The sequence below is a fragment of the Oryzias latipes genome, chromosome 5 (genome assembly GCF_053564925.1).
Source record: "Oryzias latipes strain Hd-rR chromosome 5, Olatipes_Hd-rR_3.1".
Classification (NCBI taxonomy): domain Eukaryota; kingdom Metazoa; phylum Chordata; class Actinopteri; order Beloniformes; family Adrianichthyidae; genus Oryzias; species Oryzias latipes.
The window spans coordinates 32,360,482-32,384,745 of NC_136241.1; the positions used below are offsets into that span (position 1 = coordinate 32,360,482).

Consider the following 24,264-nt stretch of genomic DNA (forward strand, 5'->3'; position numbering starts at 1 on the left):
TCTTTTAAACCTTTACATTTTTTTTTGTCCAGAGCCTCAACTGCCTGGTAGCTGCAGGTTCATGAACTTATGAGTTGTGCGTGTTTGTGAGTGAGCTGCTGTCACATAAGGGGTTGGGGCGGCCACTGCCAATGTTTTGGCACAAAGAAACAGTCTGGCTCAGGTGGTTGAAACTGAAGACTGTCCTTTTAGTTTGGTCCTTTTCTTTTGGTCGTTATTCTTTTTTATTCATGTTTCTTTTTTGGTTTTATCTCACATGGTGTGTTTGCTCATCATCCACTGCTGTCTGCAGGTATTATGAAATTTAAGAGCTTGGTTTTCAGGTCATTACTTGCCTTTCCAATTCAAACTTCAACATTTTACTTTGTTTTTTTTACAGCTGTTTCAGCGTCAGCACGCACAGAAATTTGTTAGGTTGACTTTTGTGGTTATTTTAGGAAACTTCAATGTTTTCATTTTTAGGAAATCGTAGCTTGTTTCATTTTTAAAGGAAAACGATTTTACATTGAAATGAAACATTAAGGAAACTTTAAAGATCCAATGCGATCTTCTTTTGATGTATTTTCTTTTAATTAGGGATGATGCTGTTTTTAGCCAAATTCAAAAAACAAAAAAGTGTTGTTAGTTTCTGTAGTAGCTCAATAGAAATTCTCCTCTGAGTTTGTATGGAGCAACCCCACTCCTCCTTCCTATTACCCCTAACTGAAAGCTCTGGTAGCTTACAGCCCCTCACACACTCAACCTAACATTTGTGGTGCAACAAAAATGGAAAGCAACACTGGAGCTATTCAGCTGTACACTTTGGATCCAGATTCCAACTCAGACGAGGAAAACAAAGATGTTCATGGATCTATTTGTATGCAAGTGGATGCATCAGAATGGAGCAGAGGAGGGATCTTGTGGCCCCGCCCAGCGTATTTCCCACGCCACAAAAACGATCGTTTTCAAAAGGGATTTTTTTTGTCTGCTCCTGATTCACAATGTTTTGAATAAAGAAATATTCAGAAGTGTTATTTTGATCAAATTTGTCTTTATATATGTCCGCCGTCATCAGAATTCAATTTGCATTAAAGAATAAGAAATCTTTCTATGGTATTTTGCGGTTGTCTGAGCTTTCAAAACATTTTCAATAATCAACGGCCAAAGAAAAACATAAAAGGGGAACAAAATGAATTGAAAGTGTAAGGGTAGAGAACCACATTTACAATGTTTCATTTAACGATTGAACAAATACCCTGAAATACCCTGAAAAAGTTGTTTTCAGTTTCAGAAACATTACAGTTTTGTATGATGTCTGGCATGTCCGGCATCCAATGAAGCAACTTTACGATTTAAAATCCGTCCGGGTCCGTTATAATATCCCAAATACACTTTAAAGCTCATGCTCCACATTTGTGATGTGATTATGGAACTTAATCTGACTTCACTAACTCAAAATGTCCTCAGCTGCACGCAACTCAATCAAGTTTATTTGTTGACGGCACAAGGAGCTTTCTGTTCGACCAGCAGGCCTACAGTTTTACATTAATGTTCTGCAATTTACATAATAATTATACGCAATCTTTGATCAAAAATGGCAAAAAATAGTCACATTCTGGGCTGCTTGAAGCAAGATGCTACTGAGTGACAGATGTGCTGTAAAAGAAAGAAACTGAACTGCAAACCTAAAAGTTAATTTTCTTTGGATCTTCTCCAAAAACCCTAAATCACTCATCATTTTCTAGATTTCTGTGTTATTTTTTTGAATTGGTCTAAAAGTCAACTTAAAAAAAAACGTTCAAGACTTCTTAGGATGGTCAGAAATATAAACTTAGACTGAAATGTAGAAGCAAAAAAACATCCGATGCTAACTGTGACTTGAGGAGATCATTTTAATATCAACATGTACACTAACCAGCCATTTTTCTCAGGCACACCGGTCCAGCTGCTAGTTGACGTAAATTTCTAATCAGCCAATTGCATGGCAGCAACTCTGTGTATTTTGGCATGTCAACATGGACAAGATGATTTGCTGCAGTTCCAACCAAGCATCAGAGAAGATGGAGTTTGCATGTTCTCCCCTTGCATGCATGGATTTTCTCCGGAAACTCGTGAATGTGAGTGTGCATGGGTGTGTGATTGTGGCCCTCGAGAGACTGGCGGCCTGTCCAGGGTGTCCCCACTATCCTGCAATGTTTACATTTTAAACTATTATTTTAAAGTATTGGTATTAAAAAAGGAGCAAAACCACACATCATTAAATACACAGATGAAAAAAAGTCTTTGGCTGTCAATGACATCATTCATTTTGGTTTCTATATCAAACAGCAGTGGATGCAGTTTATTTTTCAGAGTGAAACACAAGTTTTACCATCTTCACAAAAGTACAGCTTTATAAAAAAAAAATGTTTGCACATAACCATATTTGCTGCAAAGCCGCCTCTTAATTTCAGAAGAGTTTAACTGGCCAGGAGCCCGCTGAAAAACAGTTTGTGTTCTTGTTTGAAGACATAACAGTTTGCCTGGAGCCATGTTGCTGTGTTTCTTTTGTTAAGTGTGGTATCTAAAAGTACTATTGTGACTTAAAATCTGCAGATTCTGGCTGTTTTAAAGATGACATTTTCTATCATGACAGCAAATATTTCTGTGATGTTTCATGCTGCAGATTTCTGTGTTCATTAGATCCTTCAGTGACAGGAGAGCGCCCCTCAGAGGGTAAACAGAGAGCGGATTGGGATGATGTAAATCAGCCTTACCTTGCCTTCACACAGCTTGTGAACTGCGATCTTGCACTCTGCGAACAGCAGACATGTTTTACTTTACTATGAGACTCGGAGGCTGAGAGAGTTCAGGTCTGCAGCCAGGGGAAGTTGCATTCAGGTGGAACGGCGATTCTGTCACGTGATCTGACAAAGACGTGAACTCACCCCTGCAGAAAGCCCCGAGGTCGTCGATGTTCTGCTGACACACATCGCACACCCGTCTCTTCTTGAAGCTCCCCACTGTGAAGGTGTGACTTCTTGAATGAGCAAGCTGCAGACACACAGAGCAGAGACAGACTTAAAAATCCCAATCCTGAAAGGACACTTTTGATTTGATCCTCAACTCTACTTTGTTTTCACAGTGGCATTTGGACAGACATGCACTGTTTCTGTGACACATCAGCATGAACACTGATGTTCTATTTGTTGTTGAACATTCACAACAAAAACCTGTCCCACCACATGAAATGTCCCTATTCTGTCACAGTCTGTGAGTCAGTAGTGCTGCTGGTTCTACCGTTGCAGCAGACTCAACGATCCAATTTACATTAAGCTTTTTTACTCTCAACAATCAGAAATATACACACAAATGAATACTTATGCAATACTAATATACACGCATAATATAAATTTGCAAATACACACAAAATGTTTCACAAATGCACACAATTTGGTTCACAAATACACACTCATGGTTCACAAATATATGTTTTTGCAAACTTGTAATATAAATTCACGAATAGACATTAATTGTTTTTTTATAGATGCATAAACTGTTTCATAATATAATGTTTAGGTACATTTGCAAAATAAACTGACAGATCATACGACTCACCGAATGTACATCTACAAAAGCTTCTGATTTGTGAAGACCTCTGCATTTGTGAGAGACATGTTGATAATTGAGACTTTTCTAACGTGCCAGGTCAACAAATGTCATAATTTACTAATTAAGCTGTCAATCAAATTCATCAGCTAACCAGGCGATTCATACGATTGGTTTCAGCCAATCGTATGGATCTCATTCCTTCATCGGTTTTTCAAATTAAAAAGACTGCGTTATCTAATGAATCAATTTGTGACGTACTCATGTTAGCGTCCGAATTTTCCATGACTACTTAGCTGTTATCAAGCATTCATTTACCCACAAGTTTCATGTAAGCATGCAGTAAATTTGCACAACTCTGTCCCTCTTAGTTGCGACCAAAGAAGGGGAGAAAAAACAAACAATTGTGGAACCAATGTCAAACCAAAACAGTTTGACAAAAAAATGAGTTAAGTAATTCAACCAAAATTTCGATCCAGTAGCTAAGTAAAGTAATAACTTTTTAGATTCAAACCAGGAACCTTCTCACTGTGAGGAAAAAGTGCCAACCACTACACCGTGTACACAGTTGTGTCCCCTGAGCTGCATTTGTTCAGCATGTATCCACTGCTGCATCTGCAGTGAATCAAGAATTCTGGACATTCAGTTGTTTTCTTAAAAAAATCACCAGCAAAGATGCAGTAACTCTGTGTTTGGTTCCCTATTAGCCTGACGGAAATTACAGGCAGACTAAAGGAGAAGATGGTTTTAGTCCATCTGTTCATATTTCTTGCATTTCACCCACTTTTCAGACATTTTTTTATCCTGCAAAAGAGGTAAAAAGTTACCTATATCAAAAAATGAAGGAGGTAAGACTCTGGGAGTTCACTCGACAAAATTATGTTCAGCAGAACTCATTTTACTCTTATACTTATTTCAGTCTAACTGGAATAATTCTTGGTGTTTAGACTTATTTGGGGGGATTTTGTAATTCTCTTAAATGCATTTCTTTTTAAAAATCAATGAACACAAGGCTCCTACAGCAATACAACCTTTATTTTCTACCATCCAGTTTGCCCTTTTATGGAGTAACAACATTTTGAGGCAACAATTTTTTGACTTTGTAAAAATGTTTCTAATTATTTTCATTTTCTTTATCATAAACACTCATTCAACTCCAGGAGAGTCTAGAAAGTCTGTTTGAGGAAATGATGACATCTAGTGGCCGCAGCGTGGTAGTGCAGCTAAGATTCTGAGAAAGGAAATTACAAGTTGTCTTAACTTTGACCAAATATCCCATAAAGATTAAACTAACACCAATCTTGAATTCAGAAGATGAGGCTTCATGAAAAGTATAATTTAGCTGGTTCTCGGATTATCTATTTAAAAAGATTTATAAATATCAGGCAGCAAAGACTTCACAGAACGTCTTTTGACAAAAAATGTAAAACTGAAAATGTTAAGTTACTTTAAAACTGTTACTATATCTAACAGCTTTCAAACAAATATTATATTTAACAGTATATATTTTATTACTGGGTTTAAAATAAGCATTTTGTTCAAGATGCTGAAGAGCTAGATGACCAGGAGTGTTGTTTTTGATGATTAAACATAAAATAGGTATACACGTAAACATAACTAAACAGAACTTTGGACTCAACAGTCACCTAAAATTATGACTATTTTTATATAATGAAATAATAAAAAAACACTTTAAACAAGGAAATGATTCATAACCACACATAGCTTGTGTGGAGGAAGGAAGTGGATTTCATTCTTAAAGGTTGGTGGTGAAGAAAACTTTAAAGGTTGATGATCTCTAGAAAACATTTCCTCAAAAAGCTTGGTTGATTCTCACTGCTGGTGGGAATTCGGGTTCTTGATGTGCCAAATGCGTCAGGAATAAGCCAAAACGGGTAGAAATACCAGACATTAAAAACATTTCTCACCAAATGCCAGGCCCAGGCACGTGCACATATAGGGTCTTAGGGGGGCTTTAGTACCTGCCCCTTTGGCCTCATATTGAAAAGTTCCCTAGTGCCTTCAGGTTTTTTTGAATAAACATGAATGAATTTCTGTTACAGATACAAGAAAAAAAGAAATTGTGTGAAACATTTTCTTATAACAGGGGGGTTCTGATCTGCCGCCTTTGTCTTTGCGGCTCTGCTCGGACTCAGAGAGAGTGGGGGACAGCGAGGGAAAACCGCTGCCCTACGGAGAATAAAAAGACATGACAGCTACTTGAACATGTGAGTTATGGTATAACTAGTCACCGCCCACTGATTCAACAAGCTAAAATATGGTGAAAATTTCAGAAAAAGCGCTCTAAATTAGTCAAGAAGTCAGTTTTACTTCAGGCAGACGTCTGAGAACAGCACATCAATTCGACAAAGAACACATAGTGCATTGACAGGAAGTTGGGTACTAAGTATAGAACACCACATCGGGGGAATTTTCTGAATAAATGAAGACGGCGAGTTCATATAGCTTCCTCGCTACGGGCCAGACACTAAATTTATCTGTTTGACGTAATCTTTTCTGATTCGAATCGCCTTCTTGAAACTCTGTCATTCAGTTTCACCATTTTTTTGCATTAAAGTATTTCCGATCACAACAACAGTCTGTGTTTAGAGGAAAAGATGCAAAAGAGAATTTAGCTGTGAATCCCAACATGGAACCAGAGTCATGTTGAGTTGCAGCTCTCAAGAACTGAAGGTGTGGGAGCCAAAATGCAGGAAGCCGGGCTTGGTGGCAGAAAACGTAAACATTTCATAAAGAAACTATGGAGAAACAGAAAGCAGATGACCTGACAGTATAGACCTAAAAATAAGACGCTTCTATTCAGCTTTGGGTGGTTAACATGAACCTGCAGTGACTGACGGGACCAATAACGCAACCAAAAAAAGCAGATTAAAGCGCAGAATCCCCATGGCAACAGTAAGATTATGACATTATATATTATTAATAATTAAAGTATTCTGGGGATGAAGGTTGTATGGGCATAAATATTCTTTTTTAAAGTTGATTTTTGTTGATTATGCCTGCAGTACAATGTGCTAATAACTGTAAATGGCCTTGTCTTCCAAGTCTGCGATAAAGTGAACAAACTCATCTTGACAATGATGGGAATTGTATTTGTATTTGTTTTGCCTAATTCTGTATTGTTTAAAGGGGGAAAAAAGTGTTTTTGCTGCCCTTTTCTGACTTTAAACCCCCGTCGCTCTAAAATCCTGCGCACGTCTCTGTCAAAGGCCGAAGCTCAGAAAAGTAACTTTAGCGGAAAAGAGAGTTTTTGTCCAAAGACCTTTTTGGAAAAAGGATTCTGCTTTCTGCGTTTCTACCGTGGCATCAAATTTTTCCCAGCATGAATGGAACTGCAGAAAGTGTAGCCAAGGACTCTGGTTAAATAACAAACACTCTGCAGGAAAAACAGCTCTAAAGATCTTTTATAAGGCAATGATTTTAGCATTTCAAAGACGCTCCTCCATAAGCTTAATGGCCACAATCAAAAATGAGACTAAACGTTATGATGGCGCGCAGGAGTCACTGACAGCAACCAGACGGAAACATTTCTGCGTCTTTGAACGAAAATTTGATCCCCGTCCCATGACCAATAACTCGCCAAATTTGCACTCAATTATTATTCAGTGAAAATGACGATTAATCAATTTTCTCTCCTGCTTAAGTCCACAATCACCCTTGGTGTTTTGTCGACCTTTGACCTCGGAAAGAGGCCGCCATCTTAAATTAGCTGCAAATTAAACCTCGTCCAAGGGATTTCCATTGATCGTCTCCTAACTTCTCGGGCATCATTAGGAAGCAGTTGGGGAAAAAATGTTGAACGGCGTGCACGTGGCGAGGTTGCAAAAGTGTCATATTCCTATTACTGACACAATTATGAACAGGAAATTGTTTGAACTTAATGCAGAGCAAAACAATATACCATGAGATATGAACATATTAGGAATGTGGGTGTGGTTCCCAGATAACCTCTGTTGCTAAGGAAATCCAAAAGTTTACTTTTGCCGATTCTTTCGAAACGCCCGTCGATCTGTTTGGTATCTCAAGACGACCAAAACATGAAATGGTTGCTATGGAGATAAAACCCGCCATTTTGAAAAAAAAAAAGGGTTTCTTTGCATACATTTTTCACATACAGCCTGACGGGGGGGGGGATCCGTGACATTTCTATGTCGATCAAAAGGATGGGGGTGCGTAGCAGCTGCTTAACGAGTGAGGTCGGGTCAAAGGTGAGTGCCTGTGGATGTCATTTTTTCTTTGTTTTTCTACTTGTGGGCAGAAACATGCATTGCATACAATTCCTCTCTATTTGTTTTTTATTGGTCAAACTCTTGTTCCTTTGTCATTAAAGCTCTTGCTTGACAGAAACTCTTTGGATCTTCATTGGAGTCCATGTCCAGTTTGCAGAGTTGCAGTGTTTTAGCGAGCCCCACCCTGCTTGTTTTTGTGCTGCCAAAGTCTGTGTCATTCTCCAAGCATCCACTGACAAGAGCCTGGAGCTCTTCTGCATCCTCCATGAGGATGGAGAGAGAGGAAGCAGCAGCAGTATAATGCTTCCTTTATGGACTCTTTGCTTCTACTATATCATTTGGCGGGACCGAAACTGCATTTAGGACAACTGTTTCCAGGTTCCACACACAGCCTTGGCACCGAAGGTCTCCTTGCCTTTCTCAGTGGCACCTCACCTCACAAGTGGTGACATGATGGAGATGTGGGGTCACCACCTCACGCACACACACACACATGCATGCAGAGCTGTGATTCTCTCAGAAAGGGACGGGAGCAGGTGGTTGAACCAGGGGTCCAGTTCTGCCGGGGTATTTATAGCCGTCGTGGGTCAGGAAAAAGCTGAGAATAGGTGCGGGAATGAGTGTGCTGTGATAAAAAAGTTCAGCAAACAGACACTACGCGTTACACAAGACCACTTGGCGTGGAGGACGCTCTTCATTCCTCCTCACAGCGGTGGAGTCCACCCATTCAGCGGGGACCATGCTGTCATGATTTGGCAGGAGTAGAAACACAAGCATGGATGTGGGGGGACTCAAGGCCCCACGTGACCTCAGTTAGGATTTAGTACCACAAAAATGAGACTTTAACTCCACATTTAAAAATAAATAAATAAAAACGTTATTTGCTTGGGGAGATGAAATGACACAGCAGCGCAGACGGATTTCCTCTGACATGTGAGATCACACACATGTGCAGCCCTGGGGGGGTTCAGTCACCAAAAGCGCGCTTCACTCCTGCGCCCATACGTAACACTAAATAAAACCTGCAGACAGGAAGGCGGTGGGACCAAACCAGTTCGTAACTAACACCACTTCCTCTTGGTTCACTACTCCCAAGGGACAGCACTCACAGCTAATCAAGTGCATCAGCTGCTGCGTGTCTAGTCTTTCCCGGTGGTTTAGCATGTTTAGTGCACCCAAAGACATCAAAGCCAAACATCTTAAATTGCACCACATGCTGTCAAGCTTCTAAAACAGATCTGCTGAACAAATTTCTGAAATGTTTACTGTGAGAAGCTGAAGTGCTCTGGAGTCCAGGCAGCATCTCACTTCCAGCTTTTTTTTTTTTGTACATGGTAAATGTGACAACTAAACAAGATCCAGCTGAGTCAAATGAGTGACTGGATTAATTGACAAAAGTTCAAGTTTGTGCAGTTTTGGAATCTGACCTCTGTGAGCTGCAGGATTTCAGGATGTTCTTCAGGCTCTGCCTTCACGAGGATTCCTCCAGGTTCAGCTCCTTCCTGTCCTTTCCTCTGTGTCCTGCTGTGAAAACAACCCATGCTTCCAGTGCCGTCTCTTCACTTTCCTCCGTCCTCGTCCAGTCTTTCACACCTGGAGGGGCCTTCACGTTTTGCCTCTCATTTTCCAGTAAGCTCACAGCCCTTCCTGCTTGGGAAGCTACTACCCCCAGATGACTTTCACCCACCTCCTAGACACCTCTCACAAGAAATGTCAGCGAGGACCGACCCTCCCCTCCGTCCCTCGTCTCTCTGGCTATCCTCACTCAGCACCTCTCCCTTCCCTTTCCACTTGCCAGTGCCCCCCTGCCCTGCTCCCAGCCTTTTGCAGACCCTCACATGCCTCCAGGACTCTCCTGCTCCTCTCTGACTGAGCCTCCTCTCTGCGTCTCCACAGGGGAGAACGGGGCAGCTGTTTTGGCTGGGTGGTCAGGCCCTTCCCCTTTCCTTTGGCTCCGGTTCAGCCCCGCTCACTCTCATCTTCCTCATGGGGAGTGATTAGATAAAACATGTCTCACATTCGTCATCCCTTTAGTCTCTAATTGCACAAGAGAGACATTGTAATCTATCACTGACCCCACTTCTCCTCCAACCCTCCTGTTGCCTGGACTTTTTGGTAAATAACATCCATCATGAGCAGAACGTTTAGAAAAAAAAAGAAATCTTTCTGTTCCGAATGAAAAAGAGAAAAGTAAAAAAAAAAAGACTTCTTTGACACATCCTCAATGTCTCTGCTGTTCCCCCAAAAAAGAAAACAAACAGACAGACTGTATGTTAAAATCCCAGTTCCTTCAGAGTTTCTTCAGTCTTTTCTCCCCAGACAAAATGCTGCTGCAGGGTGGAGGTTCCTGAGCGACCAGGGGAAACATCTCTGACAATTAGCTCTTTCTGCAAGCCTGTTTCTGCGTCCAGTCAGACCATACAAAGCAGTCTTTGGTTTAAGACGTAAACAAATCCATGAGGGGCTGCAATCCGGCGGCAAAGCATCAGCGCAGAGAGGCTGAGGATGTGGCCTTTCAGTCCGTTTAAAGGGAAGTCAGCATGTACATTAAATAGGGGGCATCCTTAACCCCAGAACACTTTAAAACACTATGAAAAAAAGCTACATCATCACTTTTGCCGGGTAATTTTTACCTGATACCCAACAAAAAGAACTGGTCATAAAAAATATATCAAAACATGATAACACATGATAAATTAGAGTGCTTTTCTTTATTCTTTTCAACTTTGGGATGTGTACTAAAATAAAAAAGAAAAGCATTGGAAGTTCCAAAAAACCTGCTCAAAAATTACTGAAATATTTGGAAATTTGAGAAAAAAAAATCCTAAAAAATAATAAAATGACACTGGAAACTTGGTCTTTGGTCCACCCGTTCCAGGGACACGTGAGACCTGACTGGTAAAGGCATAGACCACTTGACATGCGACATATTGAAATTAATGTCAATAGTTTTGCTCGGGTCTAAATCACTGGGCGAAAGTTCAAAGCCACTCATTTTTTAGGAAAAATTTGATTCACGTCCCCTTTTAAAATTGTTTACCTGCGTTTATTTTAATCCAAGTTAAAGACCCACCTGCTCTCAGCTGCATTTGATTGTTTCTATTCAAATGTTTACATCTGCATAGTTATTTTTTTACTACCTTAAATGTATTACGTAAACTTGCCTTAAGCCATTTTTTTTATTTTTACCCCTTAACACCTGTAATTTTTGGGTGGACTTTTAGATTCTTTTCCATTAAAAAAGTACCTTCCCCCTATTTCCTTTTTTTTTTTTGCATACAACAAATTCGGATTTTGATTTTTAATGAGCTTTGCTGAATTTAAAGTTTTGAAGGTTTGTTTGGGATCAGACAGAAACATAGAACCTGGATCAGGCGTTTAAGTGGGAGACGATACACCTGACCGGTTCGTCCTGCTGTGCACACCTGGAGAAGAGCTGATTGGAGAAACATAACAGGGAGCATCTGCAAAGGAGTAAAATCCTTTGAATTGTGCATTTCATGGTTTCACCGTAAACTTCCTGCTCCCTCAACACATTCTGGTTTCTGACTGCACGGAGGTTCATAGAGCTAAAGAAATTCCAATCTTGGCAAAAGCTGCAGACTGCGCGTCAGCACGCTCCTGCATGTGTGGCATTTCAGGCTCAGCAGGAGCTCCAACAGCTGCCAACAGGAGTCCAGCTCCCGGTTAGGAGCCTCAGCTGGAGAAACACCGAGGAGACCATCTGCCTCTTTAGACCACACCAGAAGCAAAAAGAAAATACACCTTATTGACGCACACAGAAGCCCCATGATGCAACTCTCCATTCCTGTTATCTACATGGTTTAAGTTCAAAATTGACTGCTCAGCCTGATGCCCACTGATGTCCCCTCAGCTTCACATTCCCGAACTGGAATCTATGGAAAAGCTTCACACTTCCACGCGGGAAGACATTCGGGGGCTGGAAGCAAAACCAGAGCTGCTCTCCAGTTGTGACGATGTTCCCTGAAAGTGGAGGAATGCGGCAGCATCAGAGAAGTTCAGGATGGATTCTCTCTGAGAATCACACAAATGTATCTGTTATTGTGGACATGTCTGCTTAAGTGATGAACTCCACCTAAATATACAGAAAATACTTGGTAATGTTTAGACATAGGAAATGTCATATTTAACCTAATTTATTATGGCTAAATAGTCAAAGTAAGGTATTATTACTCAGTTACCTTTTTTGCTATGAACAGACACAAAGACTCATGTTGCTTTAAATGCCAAAGCTTCTGTGCAGATGAATCTGCAGTTCAAACATACAAATTCAGTCCCACACTTTATTTTCTTCCATTTATTTATTACAATTAATTCAATTTCATCCATTTTTTCCTGTGTCAGCTTCTCCTCTTTCCCATTTAAAACAAGTCCAGTATGTGGCTATTTTTTTTTAGAACTGACAAGTCCGGATGTTGGCAGGAAAGAAAGCGCGGGGGGGGGGGGGGGGGGGGGGGGGTCAGGTTTGACAGAGGAAAAGAGGGAGGAGCCACTTCAGCGTGAGGAGCTGTCTCAATAAACTATGTGTGGTCATTTTTTCTTTATTTTATTTTTTTTCCAAAACTGTCATTTTCTTCTTGAACTTGAGGCATTTCGTTTTTGTTTTTCTTGCCGGGTTCTCTACTCCACGTCTTCTGTGTCGTCTCCTTGGTCTCCGTCCATTAGCAAAGCAGCGTACTTGCTAGCAGAGCTGAATTTCTGCAGAGAAAAATATGAATTTTAATTTAAGAAGAAGCTTTAAACATGTTTAAAAACAATGTTTTGTGAAACCCTAAAGACCCACTAATGATCTTTTCATCGGGGAGGACGCTTTCATAAATGACGTGTGTCATGTTTTATGACCATGGAAGTCCTCACTTCACACTTTCTACACTTTTCTCAGACAGACGTGAACATTTTCACACTTTTCTCTCTTGTTCCGACCTTTGTAGAAAAACTAAGTCCAGTATTACAGACGGAAAAAAGGATAGGGCTGCACGATATGAGGAAATCGCGATATGCGATATTAGTGATCAATATTGTGATGACGAAACACCTTGCCATACATGACCAAATACCACCACAACCAAAAACATTGTTTTCATGATGTTTTTGCGATGTGCGTAAGCTTGATATCAAGATATCGATAAATCTGCGATTTAAAGATCTGATCACAGATCGACAATTTGTGTCACTGAGTGGTCAGGAGGAAGAGGAGGAGGAGGAGCAGGCGCATCACCTTCAGTGAGTTGCAGTTCTCGCCAGACGCCACAGAAAAATAAAAAAGAAAAGCCGAAAAATGTATACAAAAAAAATAAAAACCACAGACAGACGCCAACCCACCCAAATGATGTCCACCAGCACAAAGCAATTTTTGCTAGGATATTCAAAATCAAAACTGCCTAACTGGGCAGGAAAGTGCAGCACACACGACACAGACATTGACTGACAAGGTTAACAGCCAATCAGGGCACAGAAGAGCGCGCTGTAAAGAGAGGGGAAAAAAAAGCCTGCACAAAAAAATCCTTGAGACGTCACACGAGTGACCGTGATATTAAAGCGTTTCCAACAGCTTTTCAATGATGATGATGATGCCGTTTTTAGGCCAAATCAAAAACCTGTGTCGTTTTCTAGGACAAAGTTTGCTAGATTTGAGCTCAGACGAGGAAAACGAAGATGCACATGGATCTAGTTGTCTACTCATCAGAATGGAGCAGAACAGAAAGCCTGTGGCCCGCCCAGCGTATTTCTACACCATAAATGTGATTCTTTTCCAACTGTCTGCTCCTGACTCACAACAATTTAAATAAAAGAAATACTCAGAAACACAATTTTAGATTAAATGTTCTTTAAATTTGTCCTTCATGATGAGAAAAATGCCATGAGAACATGTTAAAAAAAAAAACAGAGACACCTTTTACATGGGCTTGGGTCTTTACTGTAATCTAAATGAAACTAGGAGGTGGTGATAAGTGTGATGCTGCCCAGAGGAGGACTTACAGGGGTTGGGGTTTCTTCGTATTTCTTTGGCTCTGGGGGGGGTTTGGAGTCTCTGTCTTTTTTGAGGTCCTTTCTAAAAACACAGGAGGGGGGGAAGCAGATTCAAGCACACATCTCTATAACCTCTGAGGTGAAATTCAAACAGAGGATGTTGATTTTTTTTCCACCAATAAAAACTTCTGAAAAGAAAAATGCCATCGGATGCCGTTGAGCACCAGGGTGACTCCTAAACTTCTACTGACTTGTCTGCCTCCTTTCTTCGGTCTTTGTTAGGCGCTTCTCCTCGGCCCCGCCCGGCTCCAGGCCCAGCAGGCCCCCCTCGGCCCCGGTTCTCATCTTCAATTAGAGACACAGATGAGTGAGAGTTACGTTACACTTTGACAGAGACATTTTACTCCACACGCTGGATTTAAAAAATCTCAGGCATGAAAGTGGACGTGAAATGAATAAAAAAATAAAAAGTTCCGGTTTGACTTGAACCTGCGAATTTTACCTTTTCCAGAACCTCTTTCATCTGAAGAACTTGAGGAACTTCAGGCAAAAAAAAAAGAGAAAAAAATAAATTAAAATACAGATTTCCAGGTAAAGTGATTAGGCTTTAATTCATGAATGAGATCTTCTAAACATCATTGCAGGTTTCCTCACCTGAGCTTGGGAGGAGTCGACCCGCCTGGTGAGACGGGGGAGACCGGGGCCCGGCTGTCTCCGTCATTGGAGCTTGTGCTGGCTGCACTCCGTTTGGCCCACACGTTCTCCTTGGGAGGAGGAGCAGGCATCACCTTCAGTGGTTCTTTGGAGGAAGAGCTCTGCGGTGAGGGCACAGGGGAAGAGGAGACCCCTTCTCTCCCAGAGAAAACCTCGTTCTCTCCGGAGCGCTCGCCATCTCGACACCTTGAACCTAAAAGACAGAAGAGTTTCTAGAGAGAAGCCCCAAAAACATTCAGTCCGTGAGCGCCCCGACGCTCCGGATCTCACCTTTTCCAGAAGTGCTTCCTTGCTGTGAAGATTCGCTTCCTGTGCGAGATCGCTCAGTGGGAGTCTCTTCATTGCGCCAACCAGGTTCCCTGCGAAAAAGAGCACATTTTTAGACTTCTTGAGAAAAAAACGTTAGAGTACACACACTCTGACCGTCCCCTGACCTGTCCCTCATCTTCCTGTCAGGTCCTCCTCGGCTCTTGTCCTCCTCCAACTGCCTTTGCAGCCTTTCTTCCTCCTTCTTCAGTCTCTCCTCCACCTCCCTCTCCTTGGCCGCTGTGTCAACAGGTTTGGCTCCGCCAAAGATGGACGAGGCTCTGCTGCCGGAGCTGGGAGCGGCAGCCGGAGACGTGCCGCCGCTGTTGCCAGGACCTTCTTCTTCTTTCGGGACTGACCGAGGCTTCAGGTTCAACTTGGGTCTTTGTATAGGAGCTTGAAAGGCAAAAACAAGTGCCAGGACCGTCAACACAGACAGTTTGGCAGAAATAAAGTCATTTCTAGAACTCATTAGACCGTAAAAACTTCATAAATGCTAACTTGGAACTTATATCGATCATTTTTGTAAGAGGATGCGGGATACCATATGGAAACTCAGGGAAATAGTTCCTGAAATGGACAAACACACCTCTCTCCTCACGGCGCTCGTCTCGTTTCTCGTATCGGTCATCCCGATCGGCGTAGCGATCCTTGTCGCCGTAGCGATCGCCGCTTCCCCGAGTGTCATCGTAATCTCGACGAAAGCCAGTACCGAAGGCACGGCGACCTCCCCCGCCGCCGCGAGAATCAAAACCTGAAAAGAGGAGACAAAGGGAGAACCGGGGCGATCTTTAGAAATAGAGATTTTACTTCATCGAAAAGAGGAAAGTGCAGAAGAGGAGGCCGATCAGGACGCAGAAACAGAGCCAACCAACTCACCGCCTCGATCATAATCTCTGCGGTCCCGATCGTCGCAACGATCCCTCCGGTCCCGGTCGTCATAGCGATCACGGTAGCGGTCTCTTCCTCCTTCGTATCGATCGTCGCGCCTCGGGCCGTCTCTGTAGCGGTCTGACTCGTAACGGTCCCGTGGTCCTACAACAAGACAACAAGAACTTCATGTGAAAAAAAACTCCTAAACATCTCAATGCAATAAAACTTTATTTAAAACAAGACCAGAACAAAGACAAAATAGAAAGTGCTTGACTGACTTTCTCCAAAAGCATCATCCCTTCGTGGAGGCCCGTCATCAGCATCTGAACTCGGCCGAGCTCTCCAGTCACTGTCCGTTTTGTCAGGTCCCATGTCGGCCATGCGCCCTCCCCTGTCTCTGCCCCCCATGGGCCCGCCGTCTTTATCTGACGAGTAAAAGTCTTTATTTCCTTAAAACATGCTAGCTTTAATATTATCTGAACATCAAAGAAAAAAAAGGAAATTTTAATTTTTGAAATGTAGTTCATACCTTTGTCAGATTGATCTGCAATGTCAACACGAATCCTGCGATTCCCTAGATTCTATTGACAAAGAAGAAATGTTTTTCACACCAATCACTTTCAAAAAAAGAACAAATTTAATTATTTCTGCGTTTGCCCATCTTACCTCCTCGTCGAGACTGAGAGCCCTCAGGAGAGAATCCACGTCATCAAACTCGGCGTAGCCGAAGCCCTTCAGTTTCTGCGGGTTGTTCGGCTCCCGGGGCAGACGCACTGCACTGATCTGAGAGCAAAGACGTTGATGATTAAGCGGGATGGAGCAAAGACGCCAGCAGGGATGAACCCCACATTAGTTAATCTGGGAAGATCCTACAAACACGCTTATTTATTACTATTAGACACAGGAAATCAATCAAATATCTCATATCTCTAAACATTACACAACATTTAGACTGTGGTTTGGCGTCTTGCTCAAGGGCACATTATTGTAAGGCCTGGGACTTGAACCCTTAACCAACATGCAGACGGTTGCTTAACCTACTGAGCTAAAGAAACACCCAGTTTAGGATCAACTATGGAGCAAGCAAACATTCCTGTCATAGGTTTGTTTTAAAGAAGAAACAATAAATGTGTTGATAATCAGAAGCTGCTATTCTCGAGTCTGAGGTTCTCCAGCGTTCAAGAAGAAAAAAGAAACATCCAACAGGTTGTAGATGAATTGCTAACGCATAAGTAATCAGTGTCGTAATGTGGAGGTGTGTGGCCATGCATTGGTTGAACCTACAGCCAAGCCCCGGAAAAAGTCCTTGATGGACTCCTCGGTGACCTCGTAGGGCAGGTTGCCGAGGAAGGCGGTGTACGGCGGGCTGCGGGGCAGTTTGGCGCGGTTGATGTTGGGCTCGCGCGCCGAGCGAGGGGCAGTCGGCAGGATGGAGCGGTCAATGGGGGGCGCCCTGTATGTATCCTCGTCAGTGTGCCATGACGTTGAGACTTAAGAAAGGCGAGAGAAAAATGTTTATCCGAGAGACAAAAGCTGGTAACTGAAGCAGAAAAGAATGTTTGTAAAATGTAAAAACACACAAAGAGAATGTGTTTGCATGAGCAGCGATTTAAAAGACAAAGTTAAGTCAGAATACAAACATTAAAAGGGATAAAAGCATCAGAACAGTCAAAAACAACCAAAGAACTAGTGATTTTGCAGACGGGCGGCAGTTTGACTCCATTTTATGCATTTTCATTTGTCTAAAATAAAATAAAATAAAATGACAGCGTAACGGCTTTTTCAAAAAACGTCAAAAGAAACGTTCATCGAGTCAGACGGGGTTGAGTCCTACATAGACAGTTTCTGATTAATTAAAAACAAAAAAATGAGCCCTGACAGTTTTCTCGTAAACTTTTAGCACTGCTGCTTCAGCTCCAGTGTTGTTTTGAAGGCCCGTACACACTGGGACGAATATTCGCCAGGCGTTATTCGCCAGCGTTTTTCGCCACGTCTTTAGTGTTCACACCCAGGCGATTTTCGCTGACGATGAGCCGAGCGAACATACAATTTCATTCCCTGACATTAGATGGCGCTTAATGTAAAACAGAAATACTCCTGTACACAAGGTGGCGCTGCGTAACTTTACGCTTCTTAAAGTCGCTTTTCACTCAGAAGAAGAGAGCAAGTATTTACGCGCTTGTCAGAATAATACAAAGAAAACATGAATATTTCAAGCACCAGTAGCTCCAACTGGTGCTTGGTTCGGGGATATTTTAAAATGTCCGTCATTATTTCGTCGTGGCAGTGTAGACGCTACTTGGCGTCTATATTCTTCGCTGGTATATGTGCTCAGAAAGGCAGTTTGATGTTTGAGCGCCCCCAAGTTGTGTTTTACTGTAACTTCAGAAGCTCCAAACACGTGTGCAAAAGCGCCATTCTCATTGGCCGTATAGTTTTCGACGCCGCGCGTCGAACCAAAAAAACGAGCCCGAGGCGTTTTTTTAAAAAGTGACGCTTTGACGCATGGCCTTTTTCGCGTCGGTGTGTACATACACAGTGGTGCCCTTTGTTTAGTCACGACGCGTTAAACGTCGGCGAATATCGTGGGCGAAATTCGTCCCGGTGTGAACAGGCCATAAGCTGAAAAAAAGCATCTTTTCTCCACATAAACAGTTGAAGAATTACAGAAGCTCGAAGAGCGGGTTTTATTTTGTGTTGTTGGCGACTGCTCTGGGGGGGTATTCCAGAAAGCAGGTTATGCTAGTTACCTCTGTAAGTTTGAGGCTAAGGAAGCGGATAACCTCAGCTTTCGGTTCAAGAAATGGAGGTATGTTTCATGGTATGTCAAGTTGCCATAGCAACTCATGCTCTGAACATAACCTGGTCTGGAGCAGGTTTAGTTGAAGGTTAGTTTGTTTTCAGAGAGGTGAAGCAGCATGGCGTGTCCATTTGAAGATGGTTCAAAGTGGATGATTTAGTGGATGAAGAAGCTCAGATGATACTTTATACACCATGAGAGGGTGATAAAACCACATATGGATGTTGGAAAAATAAACTTTTTTACTTTGATCTAACTTAATTATTTGTTTCAGTCAAGATAAATCCTTTTTTTAGTTAAGTCAGCTTAAAAATAATACGTAGTTATCAGACATTTATTTTACTTTCATTCAAATTAATTCAATTAAATAGGTGTAACTTTGGTGATGCTGTTAGATTGGCAGCGCAAAGGATTGTGGGATACCATTCCCTTTGCCTGTCTGGATGGATTTGGGTTTAGTGTGGGTTTTTGACCAAATGTGTTTAGTTGTTTAGCTGTTTTACTGTGTTTTATTTTCGTTTTTTGTCCCGTTGTGTTTAATTCTTTCTGCACCATGAGTGAGAGGGAGGGAGATGATGATGAGTTTATTTAGCACCCCTAGTGCCAATTTGTGTCGTAACAACTGAAGTTAAAGTTAGAGTCACGTTAACTGAATGCATGACATATATTTTAAATCAATTCTGCATCATTCATTTTATTGTTCTAAAAATGAGAATATCTGCAGGCTCAAACTTAGACATACGAGAGTTTCACAAGTACAATAAATTAAGATGGAAAAACATTTAATTGAATTGGAGTAATATGACATTTAGTTAGATAAATATGTAAATTTGAGTTGTAAAAATATTTATTGAGTTTTATAGATGTAAGAAATTAGGTTGAATAAATGTAACTCAATTACTTGTTACCAATTGAATTAATTAAAGTTGGATAAGTTGTATATATTTTCACAAAAAGCATTTATAAAAAGCAATAGAAATAAGATCAGAAACTCTTGCGTTTACTTTGTCCGTTCTTTTTCTCCAAACAGAAACTCTTTCTTTTGATGATGCAGCCGTATTACTTTTTTAATGGACGTATAATCTTCATACGCCGTCATTTAAATCTCAGACTCTGTCTCACTGAAGTATAGCGCTCTCTATTTTTCTCCATGCGTTTCCATGGTGACTCCGGAAATCGCGATCCATTGAGAATGTCTTTATGTACTAGCCGTGCATGCACATTAACCCAGGGTTACCAAGTCCAGCGTAATTACGCCAACTCATATCCGGTCTTTTGGAACCGACATACCCAGAGTAAGCAAGTTCAGGTGGATTTCAGCCAGAGTTCAGGGTTAAAGTCGGGGTAGTTTAAACGTGCTTTCTGGAATACCCCCCAGGTGTTAAAAGGGTCAACACATACAGCAACAACAAAAAATAAAAACTTTTGGGTTTAGGATTCACAGCAAAAAGCCCTGGAAGAAAAAAGAAAAAAAAACACAAAAAAACCACACAAACAGCTGCTTTTTAAGTACAGCAATCTTTTCCTTGACATTTTTACAACATGAACTTTCCTCTTGGCCTTCGCAATATAGGATTTTGATTTTTTAAAGAATACACAAAACCGTACTTTGGAAATGTTGTTTTTTTAATTTTCAGAGTACAAACTCTTCACAGGTTTGGCCTCACATCACTATTTAAAAGCAAACAAAGGAATTAAGTGTGATCAAGTCCACATTTTAGAGCAGTTTTATGAAAGCTTAAGCAGAACTCCATCCTTTGCTGGATGTGAGCTTTCTGCAGCTGAACGTCGCCTGCATCCCGCTGCCTTTACCAGCCTGCTGATGCTCGTTTCCTTCAGCACTCCGTAGTATTGAGGCAGTTTCAGAAGAGTCCAACTACATCCCCAGCTCAAACTTTTCCTCCATTAAGAGAATAAAAAACACTGAACTACACACCATTCGTTTTTTTCTGCTCACCGTCTCCATCCAGGTCGTCAGTATCATCTGCCCAACTCGTGGACTTGCTTGGGTAGCTGGGAGGCGCGGCGGGGTTGCCTCCAGAGTCCTCTGCCAGGAAGTCAGTGAGACTGAAGGTCTTCCCCTTCTTGTTCTTCTTCTTAGCTAGAAGATAGACGGACACCACACATCAAGTTAGGAGACGTCATCCTCAAGTTAGTCAAATTTCACAGCCTGGTGCTGAGCGTACCGGCAGATAATATTTGTGTTGCCCAAACAGAGGCGTTATTAGAACGACATTATTGTTCGTAAAACTGCTGTTCTGTCTGTCCTGAAGCATGCAGGTTTTTTCCTCTGTGCAAAAAGATGTGGAGCAGAGTTAGATAAGGGGGGGGGGGGGCACCATGTGTACATGATAAATATTACACTTATTTCCCCATTGGAGAAATGTTCAGGGAGTGGCCTGCAGGCCCAACTGCCAAATTACACCAACACGATGCACCTTTAAGTCAAAACGATGAGAGCTTTAAACCAACTCGACATGCAAAGTTTGTTGCACACGATCACAACGCAACAGTGGAAGGCAGTCCGAAGGACACGTCCATTTTCCCAGAATCTTCACCTGCAGCCAACAGGATTTTCTTACAACAAAATCACCTTCAGTAGGTTTGACTGCACATTTGCTGCAAAGGGCAGATGAGGCAAACTAAGGGCAGCCAGCCACTTATCAGAAGGCGCTTGACTCCTATTAGCTCACGTGGGCCTGAAATGCTGAACACACCCTTCACTACAGTAGACATCTCTTGAGGAAGCCATTTAAAATAAATCCATCAGAACAGCAAGCCACAAAAAAATACAGGGGGCAAAAGCTGGTTTCATGACATTTAATCAATGCCAAAGCAATCAAATATGAAGAGTTGAAGGTCAGACAGTAGTGTAACATTCCTCACAAAGCCCCCAGTTTCTCACGAGGCTTCATTCATGATCCAACCAGAGCAGGTTGGATGTTTTTGGTTTGAGGCAGAAAAGGCGTAGAGACAGAGCTGGTTGTGCTTTTCTGTGAAAATCCCGGCTGTCAGGTGTACAGAAAACCAGACTGATCTTCTATTTCTATAGGAAAAGCCTCGGTATAGTGAACGTCACGTGCTTGCATCACTAGGTAATTTACCAAAAAGCTGCACTAAAGGGGCAAAACTTAGCGGGAGTAGTATATGAGCACGTGTCGGGAGGTTTCTGTTTGGGCTGATCGCTTTTGTCTTTTGTGTCTATGCGGGCTTAGTCAGCAGAAGAGTGCTGACGGGGAAGTATCCCTGCTTAGCCGGCTAGGTTTTAGGGCCTAGTGGCGCACGTAGCAGCGCTGGGATCCAAGTGCGCCATCAACTGCGTCGGACTTGTCCGGCTGAAAGAACCAACCACGACTCCAGTTCTGACGCAGACAGCTCGGCGCTTCGGATGCGACCCAGCAGGCCCAGCTTCACCACAGCCAGCTAAGAAGGGAACGGCGCCGCACACGTGGGGAGCCTCTACTTCAGGCGGCCTGGACGCCTCAGCCCAACCCCTCCTTCAGAACTCGCGCTTGCGCCCGGTGTCCTGAGCGCGAGCGCCACGGCTAGCTGAGTAGCTCTGCAACTGACATGCAGTGTGCCAGCTCTGCGGGAACGACCCGCAACCTATGTCCCCCTGATCAGTCCATGTTATATGGAGCGAAAACAAACAGGTCGCATAGCAACAAACCCCAGAGCCTCCTTTCCGATTTATCCACGAAAACGTTGCGATAACAGCCAGTTGCTCCGTCATTAGCTTAACCCCAGCCATCTGCGTCTTCGGCGGGCTAAACAGCCACCAAACAAGCGTTCAGGCCGGAGACAAGAACGTTAGCCGATCAGGCTACAGCGTGTCATTTTTAAGACGTTTACTGAAAATTTGTTTTGAAGTAACTCGCTGTACACGTTTCTAATAACCGACCCACGGCGCTCACCCACATAAACCTCACCTGACGCCGCCATGTTGGAGAGCGAGTTCCATAAAGTTCCCGGATGAAAGCGTCAGTTGTTTATTGTCGGGAGCGCGCATCGCCGTTTGCGCGCCTCGGCCTCCTCCCTAGTTTCCTGCTTGGACATTACATGGGCCTAACACCCACCCACCCACACACAATTTTGTAAAAAGAAATCCAAAAATATGTATTTTTGAATATTTACTCTGGTCTATATTTACATTTAAATTTTTATAGTTGAAAAATAAAACATAAAACAGCCGTTATGGTGGGGAATCAAAAAATGATATGCATGACTTTATTATTGTTTTCTTTAAATAAAAAAATCAATAAACGCTTTTCTTTAAATTTAGTATCATGTTGAAAATTGTTCTTAAAATACGTAAATACGTTTTTTTAATTTGTTTATTTGCTTGATACTGCCAAAGCTTTTTCTGTTTGCACACATCACCTGTATAAAAGGTGCTGTTTAAACTAAGCTGCCTTGTACTGGTTTAGGGAACTTAGTGTGAAAAAAAATATATTGTAATGGTAACCAATGTTGGCGTTGTGGACCCATGCACAGTGGTCCAAATCTCTAAAATTATACAATTGAACTACCTTTTTTAATACATAAATTTACACTTGTATATTATTTTTACTGTTTTTTGTTTTTCTTTGTTTTGTCTACAGCTTTTTAAAAAATATTTGCAAGTAGAAATCTGTTTCAGACATATGTGCAAAGTTTACACACGGCTTGTAGGCTATTTAATAAATATGCAACACACACACGTACAAAACAAAATAAAAGTAAAATCTTACCTCTTAATCACTTAAATATTGTGCTGCGCATATCTTAAAAAAGTACTCTGATTGGTCAAAAGTATCAAGACCAGTAAACCTTTTTACTCAGTTCTTCATAACTGCAGCAGCTGTAAATAAAGCAAACAAATAACCGCTTTTTCAGAGGGCGTTTTCTCAGGTTGCCATCCACTCCCACTAAAGGCATCAATGCATAAAACTCATTTACACAAGACATCCCATCAAAGGGGAAGGCTGCATTTTGTCCTCATATTTACCTTATAACCTTTTTGCTTATTTTTAACAAGCCACCATTTATGAAAGCTGATAGGATTGAGAGTGAACAACCTTTAAAACAAGTGACAATTCTTATAAAATTCAAAACACAGACCTGAAGCTTCTTGTAGAGGCCACAAAGTGGAAACTTAAGCATTTTATTTATATTTTTTGTGTTTTAACAATGTTATTATTTATAATGTTATATGAAATGTGACCCAAGAGACAAAAACCAATTGCTATTCTAGTCTTCTCTCCAAAGTTGAAATGGAAACACAGCTGCTGTGCTTTCTTCAAAAGAAAGGTGGCGCTAAAAGTCTATAGGAGGAGCCGGAAGATGTGAGCGAACAGGAGTTTTAATTTAGAGGTTCTCATTTTTAGTATTAAAAAATCAGTTTCCTCTCTCTTCTTCTTGAGAGTTGGACACTTTTGTAAGTTTTTGAAAATGCTCTAAAAATATCAACAAATACTCCAAAACACACTTTTGGATTGGATCCTCTGAGAACTGGAGAGGCGTAACCATTTAAAATTCACTCAAAAATTCAGAAAAAAATGTTTTTGATCATGAAAATTATTTTTTTCTGCAGCAGCTTCCGATTTCTTCTGCCCTATTCAAGGACAAGGCAACTAAAAATGTATGACGGAGACAGTTAAAGGTAAAAAGAACAAACTAAAACACTTTTTCACACTTCATTTCTCTCAAAATATTAGCAAGAATTTATTCTTGTAGAAAACTAAATGCATTTTTTGAAGCAATAAATTCACAAAAACCACGATA

General features: G+C 41.6%; 2 protein-coding genes across 10 annotated transcripts in view; both read right to left on the reverse strand.

The window, feature by feature from the left end:
- Positions 1 to 10,366, reverse strand: part of LOC101172728 (tensin-2) — a 31,585-nt gene extending 21,219 nt beyond the window's left edge. For all 6 annotated transcript variants that reach the window (XM_078947733.1, XM_020703559.3, XM_078947734.1 and 3 more), the window contains exons 1-3: positions 9,245 to 10,366; positions 2,907 to 3,012; positions 2,736 to 2,773 (exon numbers count right to left, since the gene is read on the reverse strand). In XM_078947733.1, the coding sequence (XP_078803859.1) occupies positions 2,736 to 2,773; positions 2,907 to 3,012; positions 9,245 to 9,358 (258 nt within the window). In that variant the 5' untranslated portion in view covers positions 9,359 to 10,366. The remainder of the gene's footprint in view (positions 1 to 2,735; positions 2,774 to 2,906; positions 3,013 to 9,244) is intronic.
- A 1,754-nt stretch (positions 10,367 to 12,120) lies between these two features.
- Positions 12,121 to 22,605, reverse strand: LOC101166297 (eukaryotic translation initiation factor 4B). Of its 4 annotated transcripts, none has more exons than XM_011475579.4 (15): positions 22,431 to 22,605; positions 20,438 to 20,602; positions 16,986 to 17,191; positions 16,368 to 16,484; positions 16,231 to 16,282; positions 15,980 to 16,126; positions 15,708 to 15,863; positions 15,418 to 15,582; positions 14,957 to 15,224; positions 14,793 to 14,881; positions 14,463 to 14,715; positions 14,311 to 14,348; positions 14,060 to 14,153; positions 13,818 to 13,890; positions 12,121 to 12,536 (listed from the first exon to the last, which is right to left on the reverse strand). In XM_011475579.4, exons 1-15 carry the CDS (start codon positions 22,441 to 22,443, stop codon positions 12,459 to 12,461), a joined length of 1,914 nt encoding a protein of 637 aa, XP_011473881.1. In that variant the 5' UTR covers positions 22,444 to 22,605; the 3' UTR covers positions 12,121 to 12,458. The 4 variants fall into 4 exon arrangements, with proteins under 4 accessions (XP_011473881.1, XP_011473879.1, XP_004069226.1 ...); XM_011475577.4 differs by having other exon boundaries at positions 15,980 to 16,141; positions 22,431 to 22,602; XM_004069178.5 differs by having other exon boundaries at positions 20,459 to 20,602; positions 22,431 to 22,572.
- Positions 22,606 to 24,264: the final 1,659 nt, after the last annotated feature.